Source organism: Filicampus tigris, chromosome 12 (genome assembly GCF_054856515.1).
Source record: "Filicampus tigris isolate MCC_2025a chromosome 12, RoL_Ftig_1.0, whole genome shotgun sequence".
NCBI classification, from domain to species: Eukaryota; Metazoa; Chordata; class Actinopteri; order Syngnathiformes; family Syngnathidae; genus Filicampus; species Filicampus tigris.
Window position 1 is genome coordinate 11,619,641 of NC_141228.1, and position 7,890 is coordinate 11,627,530.

Sequence of the window (7,890 nt, forward strand, 5' to 3'; positions counted from 1 at the left end):
CCTTCATCTCCTCTTAACATTCTAGGTTACTAACCACCATCATGTTGTTTCTGCCTTGGCAGGTGTGCTCGCTAATTTACTAACTACTGAAGTTCATATGTTGTGTTTTTGTTATTGCTTTTCACATTTCCATGCTCCCTTGAACCATCATTCGTTTCATTGTCGCCTTCTTCCAAACATGTCTCCTTCATCTCCTCCCGCTCAGCTGCCAGACAGCCTCTTGACCTGGACAAGCCCACGCGTCACACATCTAGCTCCCCAGGCCCCTATGAGGTGCATTCTCCGGTGAGCTCCCAACGTGATTATTCGCCAGATTATAATTCGATAGAGCCAAAAAGGAGCAGGCACCCAAAACAGGATCCAGCAGCGCCGCACAGCCGTTCCAGGTACCCCGAGCATTCCCTAGTGGCAGAGGGCAGCCGGGGGAGGCATGCAGATCCATATTCAGATCACCTGCTGTCCCCCAAAAGCAGGCGTGGGGACAGGTACCCCGATTATGAACCCGCAGAATCTAGGAGAGCACGTGACGTACCGGGAGAAGACCCCGATAGAGCGGTGAGAAGGAAAGAGAGGCCAGCCGATTCTCCACTGAGTCCCAAGGAAAGAGACAAGGACTTGGAGAGAGAGAGGGACAGGCGACATGATAGAGACGGTGGCAGGGATGTAGAGCTGGACCAGCGTTTGAGGAAACAAAGGTCGGACAGGGAGCAGGACGTGAGGACGGCGAGAGGAGGAAGAGACAGGGAGCGCTCCAGAGATCGAGGATACAGTGAGGACGGGCCTGAATTGAGAGACAAGCAGACGCACAAAGGCAAGCACGGACAACGAATGAGGACCAGGAGCAGGGAAAGAACACGTGATGATGATTTCATTGTGCCGAGGGGGGATAGAGTGTCCCGGGAGGAGGAAGAGGATGACGCTGAGAGGGCGAGGGGGGCCAGGGGCCGCCAACGGGTTCAATCTGGCCCCGACGATGTGTTTGAAGAGCACAGGAGCAACAAAGGGAGAGGTGACAGCAGAGAGTTGTGGGAATCTTCCGGCAAGCGTACGCCCTCCAGTGATGAGACAGGTACCACCCTGAGCCCCCGTTTGGGTTCTCTGGGGGGCGATTTGCTTTGGTGTGCTGTGGTTGCTTGGGCAATCTCAGGTGGTGGGGCTGATCTCACTAAAGTCTCTAATGAACACATCAATTGTGTTTGTCAGTGTTGTGATTCGATGGCTTGAAGTGATTGTTCTCGCTCTTTTCTGCTGTGGTCTTTTTTCCCTTTTACTGTGATCGTTTTAACATGGCTGAGAATTCAGTGGGTGAGGCTAGGTTTGTGGAGCAATATTGCCATAATTCTCCAGTAGGAGTGCAAGACTGTGGTTTGCTAAAAGGACCTCAGAGCTGCTCAGCAACTTTGTTTCATCACAAAGGTGGTCCAAAATATTAAATGCTGAGTGTGAGCGCCCACCCACACTGCCTTTAAGGGACCTTCATAGCTTCATAGTCTGAAATGATCAAGTAGAAACAAAATTATTTTCTTTTTTGTGTGTGTGTGTGTGTAAATGAAAGTGAGTGTCTTTGCTTTGATAATCAGCTCTTGACATTTTTCCACCTCTCTTTGGCATCTAAAATAATCAACAAATAATTTAGTGCTAGCAGCTATCATTAGGTCAAGCTAGCACTGCACTGTTTTTAATCATTAAAACCATATGTTCACTTACACAGGTCGAATTGTGCACAAAGGGAGTGGAGCATTTGTAGAAGGGGAGTACGGACTCGGCGAGGCATCTAGGGACCTGACCAAGTTGGATCTGCGTGAGCAGGAACTTAAGGACTTGGAGGTGGCCAGAAAAATACAAGAGGAGGAAGTCAAGGTGAATGTCTGAATAAATACAGTCACATATACATACACGGAGCAGCCACAACATGATTGTGACTATTTGTGGGAGTAATTTGCGTCAATGTAAAAGTGCACTGTGTCGTGCTGAGACTTGTATCTCGAATATCAGTATATTGTGCAAGTGGTCATAATGTTGTGGCCAATCAGTGTATACATAAATTAAGCATCGCTTGCAGACTGTACATATACAACATACCATTACAGTAAATAAAGATTCATTCCCATTAAACTGCCAAGCAATGCACAGGGATCCTAAAACTGTCTCCTGTGCGGACTCGTTACCTTTGTGATAAACAATGACATCATCAGCCAATGATTCTGAATTTGACACTTTTTACTACAGTGTTGTCATATTTATCGCCCACTTTGCAGAGATAGAACTTAACCCTCAGTGTGCAAGCACGACTTTTGCACCAGTTTAAACAAGTCTTATCAATAGTTTACTCATTTTGAATACTTAACAAAAATATAATCTGATGTATTGGTTCATATAAATAGATCATGTGTGTTTGTATGTACTGAAATTGTTATATACAGGAAAGTATTCAGACCCCTTGAAATCTTTCACTTTGTCATTGCAGCCATTTTCCAAAATCAAAAAAAGTTCATTTTATTTCTCATTAATGTACACGCAGCACCCCATCTTGACAGATAAAAACAGAAATACCCTGGCCTAAACCCTCTCAGCATCATTTTTTGCAAATTTATGAAAAAAAAAACCCTGAAATATCATACGGTCATAAGTTTCAGACTGTTTGCAGTGATCTTCATATTTAACTTACATGCTAGCCATTTCTTCTGATCCTCCTTGAGATGGTTCTGCTCCTTTATTGGAGTCCAGCAGCGTTTGACTGATTGGACTTGATTAGGACAGGTCTATATACGACCTTACAGCTCACAGTGCATGTCAGAGAAAATGAGAATCATGAGGTTGACGGAACCGTCCAAGGTGATCAGAGACAGAATTGTGGCAAGGCACAGATCTGGCCCAAGTTACAGAAGAATTTCTCCAGCACTCAAGGTTCCGAAGAGCACAGTGGCCTCCATAAGACCACAACTCTTCCTAGACCTGGCCGCCCAGCCAAACTGAGCAATAATAGGAGAAGAGCCTTGGTGAGAGAGGGAAAGAAGAACCCAAAGATCACTGTGGCTGACCTCCAGAGATGCAGTTGGGCGACGGGAGAAAGTTCCACAAAGTCAACTATCACTGCAGCCCTCCACCAGTCGGGGCTTTATGGCAGAGTGGCCCTACGGAAGCCTCTCCTCAGTGCAAGACACATGAAAGACCCGAAGCACACAGCTAAAATAACAAATGAGTGGCTTCAGAACAACTCTATGACCGTTCTTGACTAGCCCAGCCAGAGCCCTGGCCTAAACCCTCTCAGCATCAGCATCTCTGGAGAGAGCTGAAAATGGCTGTCCACCACCGTTCACCATCCAACCTTACAGAACTGGAGAGGATCTGCAAGGAAGAATGGCAGAGGATCCCCAAATCCAGGTGTGAAAAACTTCTTGCATCCTTCCCAAGAAGACTCATGGCTGTACTAGCTCAAAAGGATGCTTCGACTCAATACTGACCACATGGTCTGAATACAAATGGCCATATGATATTTCAGTTGTTTTTTCTAAATAAATATGCAAACATTTCTACATTTGTTTTGTTTTTTTCTGTCAAGATGGGGGGCTGAGTGTACGTTAATGAGAAATGAAATGAACTTTTTTGATTCTGGCAAATGGCTACAATGACACACAATGACACAAAGGGGAAACAGTTCCTTACCCACTGTATGCATCTTATATTGAGATAAAAATACACACATATGTATATGAACTGTTTTTTTGTGTGTGTGTTTGTTTCAGGCAAGCAAGAGCCATGTGCGTGCAGCCCAAGTTGCACAGGATGAGGTGCGTGGGTGTGAACCTTTTTCTACCATCGTCTTTTCATGTCCTTTGTTTGGCCTGTGTTCTCATATAATGAATCACCTCTCTGTGTTCCCCCCTAGTATTTTTATTATTGTAGATAATTTTGTTACAACTTTGTATGAGTTCAAATAGTTTAAAAGCTGCAGATATTACTCTTGGCAGTTTATCCAAGTCTTTTCACATCACTGTCGGGCCGAAGCCTTCGTCCAAATTTGGTAATTTCATGTACCTTTTTTTTTTTTACACAAGTCATTTCTATAGGTAATGGGTCTGGGTTTTTTTTGTTGTTTTTTTTTTACAAATTATTGACCAATCTAGAGCGTTGAAAAAGGCTTTATCTCTTCTCAATGAACAAGCTGTTTGTTTGTTTTTTCCTGAAAAGTGGTTGTTTTTGCATTTTGGCATTGAGAGGATTTTTCCCCACACCAGCGATATGCTTTTGACACTGTCTTAACTATGGCAGGAGATCGCCCGGCTGCTAATGGAGCAAGAGAAGAGGGAGTACAGAAAACATCGAGAACGAGAAAAAGAGCGGGAGAGGGATCGGGATGAGAAGGAACGAGAAAGGGAAAGGGAGCGCTCGGCCATGGAGAAGATGGCGATGGAAAAGAGGCGACCAGAGGGGGACTACAGGGTACCTTCCAAGTCATTTCTCGTTCTTATTCTGATGTTGGCTGATGATTTCTAGCGGATACATATCAGAAATTACAGTATGATGCATTGCAGTTTCAAATCACTGCTATCTAGTACTGTTTTCTTGAGCGCTTTATTCTCATTATAGTCGCGGGTGAGCTGGAACCTATCCCAGCAGATTTTAGGTGCGATGTTGCGTTGGATGAGATTCAAACGCAGAACCTCAGAACTGTAAGGGAGAAAAGTGCCAACAACAAGTGCACTGTGATGCCCCACCTAGAACCATACAACCAATAAGAACTGTAAATTGACCTTTCTCAAAGTGGAGTGAAAGTGTTGAATCTGATCAGATTGTGTAGTTGTACCTATGGCTGTTGTTTTATGTCTTCGTTGGTTTTCCAGCCAAATTCCGAGGATGTTGTGCGCCCTCGAACACGAGATGAGCATGACCACCAGAGGCACAGGAACCACCACAAGTCTTCCAGGTAGCAACGCACTTCTCCCTCCAGCCATGGAGACTAATTGTCATTAGATTTTTTTTGTCTTATTTCAAACATTCTTCGCCACCCCAGGCCTCCTCATCCTCGCACCCACGAGTACGAGAATGTGAACCCTGGTTACGGCTACGGTGACCACGCTGCCCCCCAACGGGCGCCTGCCAGACCTGAGGCCGCGTACAAAGGTAATTTCTTCCACTCGTTCAACACACACAATGCTGTGGAATTCCCGCATTCAAACACTCTAAATGTCAAATTAGGACATCTCAGCCTTAGCGGCAAAGATTGCACGTTTACTGCTGCAGTAAGGACGGCGGAAATTAAGCGTGCCGCCATAGCACGGTTCATAAATATGTGGTGTGCCCCAAAAATGTTCCAGGACAAGGTAGTTTGAAAATAGGAATAAATTGTAGCAATGCAATTGTGGGACCTTCAAGGTTTGATGCTACTCACTTTAATCAAACTACTCTTGACTTGCACACATTAAGAGCAAGAAAGCAGACAGGAGAAACGATGCCAGCTGTAATAAAGGAAAAACGATCTCTGGAAAAACTTCAATTCCAGTTGTGTGAGCCTTCTGATGGATGTGTCGTCTGCTTTTACAGGTGCCTATTACAAGCGGTGACTCAGGTTCCAGACAGGCCGTCAGTCCTCCTCTGTCTTTGTCTTCTCCTTTATTTATCCTTTTGTCTTCAACCATTCACACTCTGCTGACCAAAAGTCTTTGGACAATCTAATGAGTTGGCAATGGATTTTTTTTGGATTTTTTTTTTTTTAATCAGCAATTATCGCCCCCCCGTCCCAACTAGAAGAAAAGAATGTGCTGGAACCTCAGTCATCTTTTCGCCCCTTTTTATTTGTAAATTTAAATTCTCATACCTGACATCAAGCCCAAAGAGCAGCCTCACCTCATGTAGTCACTCCCAAAGTTCCTGGCAGTCTTTTCAGAGGCTGCGTTGACTGCGATGTCATCAGAAGGGCTCCAGGCCTCTGACCCACGCTGCTCGTCAGCTCTCGCATTCCTTGACAATTTACATTGTTTTGATGGGACGTGCCTGCTCAGTCCAATGTGGCCTCAACACTTGGCAGCTGCTTCTTCCACCTTAAAATCTGTCATCGGCGTGCCATGCAACAAACATGCAAAAGAGACTTTTTTGTTGTTGTTTTTTTTTAAATCAGGGTGGTGGCAGTTGGCCTTTCACTAGTCCGCCAACCTTGATGTTGCCACACTGCAGAGGCGCAGATTGTAAGGATGTCATTGGCACTGACACTTTTTTCCCCTCCAATTGACCTTACGTTGATAGTGACCGGATGACGTTTTGAGTCACTCACTGTTCGTACTCGCATGCTTACTGAACGTTTTAAAGCTCTACATGCCTTTCAGTGCCATGTAAAACAAACAGGGGTGGGGAACTTGTGGCTAGCGGGCAGTCAACAGCCCGCCGCATGGGTCTTAAGACTTGATCCAACCTGACAGGAACTGTTACAAAACCCAAATTCTTAAGAAATATAACATATAATATAACGTATTTATACTAAGCATCATGATGTAGTAGGTTAATAAACAACTGAATTGTCCATAAGTGTAAATGTGAGTGCAAATGGTTGTCTCTATATGTCCCCTGTGATTGGTCACGAGTCCGGGTTGTACCTGCCTCAGACCTGAAGTGAGCACGCAAATCTTATGAGAATGATTATATTCTACATTTGCTTTTGGCATCACATTTGCTTTCGAAAGTCTTATCATGGCACTCAGAGGTTTTATTAAATGGCCTCTGAAATATTTTCCCCACCCCAGCCAGTTATAAACTCTCAATCTGATCAACAATATCTCATACATGCTATATCATTTTTGGCCAAAAAGAACTGCATGCACATTACTTGTGCTCTGGTGAAATTGAATGTGTGGTTAAATGTTTGTGTGTGTGTGTAAATATTTATTTTTCCATCATGTGCTACCAAATTGGTCAAGAATGGTAACAAAAACACAATTTATCATCTCATATTTATGTCCGGTTAAAAAGGGATTATTTCCTCTGATTATTAGTTTTCCAATATAATAGAAGCACACGTGAAACAAGGGGAATTCTTTCAAACAAAAATACACATCAGGTGTCATAGGGGCATTTGTCAGTGTTTTTGCTGCTTCATGTTCTGTTCTTTTCATATTGAATAAGTACAGCGCGCAGTGACAAAAAAAATCCTCTGTTTGTGAAACGCATCAACCTCCCTTCTCAGAATGGGATTTGTGCCATATTAGTCATTTTCCAAGCACTTGATAATGAAAGAGTTGTACTCCAAAATGTAGTGGTTGATGAGAGCACCACCTAGTGGGCATGTTGAGTACGAGAGCTGTGTTGGATTGTTGATCTCTGAAAATAGGGATTGGCCCTTATGGTCAGAACTGCTCAGGATGTGTGTGTTCTGGTGTGGGTTGTGTATTTGATTAATGTCCAACATTGAACAGGTCTTTTCCTTTATTCCTTTTGTTTTTGTTTTTAACGGGGCTTATATGCAATCTCTTAAATCAACATGTGCTGGAACATGCTGTAAATGTTTTTTTTTTATTATTTTAATTTACATTATAATTAAATGATTTATTTTACTTATTGCATCTCAAATTGTAATAAAGCAGCTTTCTGAGCAGTGACTTGTTCTTTTAGTTTTCATGCCAGCTCTTCATTTAACCACAAGTATGACACTTTAAACCTGTACCGCAGGTGTTAAGTTTCATTGTAACCTATTCTTAGGATTTAAGGAAATCTGCATGGCAAATAGAAATGAAAATAATGACACATTTGCATTTCGAGCTAAATTCCATGTCCTTAACATTAAGGCAGGTGTGCCCGAGTCCGGCCCTGGAGACCCCCTATCCAGCCTGTTTTCAATGTCTCCCTCCAACAAACCCGATTCAAATAATCAGGATCGCTATCAGGCTTCTGCGAAGCTTG

General features: G+C 43.6%; 1 protein-coding gene across 7 annotated transcripts in view; it reads left to right on the forward strand.

Annotated features, from left to right (window-relative positions):
* The window catches only part of ccdc50a (coiled-coil domain containing 50a), a 29,809-nt gene that overhangs the window by 13,727 nt on the left and 8,192 nt on the right, over positions 1–7,890 (forward strand). For 2 of the 7 annotated variants that reach the window (XM_086046914.1, XM_086046916.1), the window contains exons 6-12: positions 206–1,069; positions 1,712–1,860; positions 3,747–3,791; positions 4,273–4,443; positions 4,845–4,927; positions 5,015–5,124; positions 5,545–7,589. In XM_086046914.1, the coding sequence (XP_085903040.1) occupies positions 206–1,069; positions 1,712–1,860; positions 3,747–3,791; positions 4,273–4,443; positions 4,845–4,927; positions 5,015–5,124; positions 5,545–5,564 (1,442 nt within the window). In that variant the 3' untranslated portion in view covers positions 5,565–7,589. Of the gene's footprint in view, positions 1–205; positions 1,070–1,711; positions 1,861–3,746; positions 3,792–4,272; positions 4,444–4,844; positions 4,928–5,014; positions 5,125–5,544; positions 7,590–7,890 lie in introns of those variants that run through there. The other 5 variants (XR_015088934.1, XM_086046915.1, XM_086046918.1 and 2 more) reach the window with 4 other exon arrangements.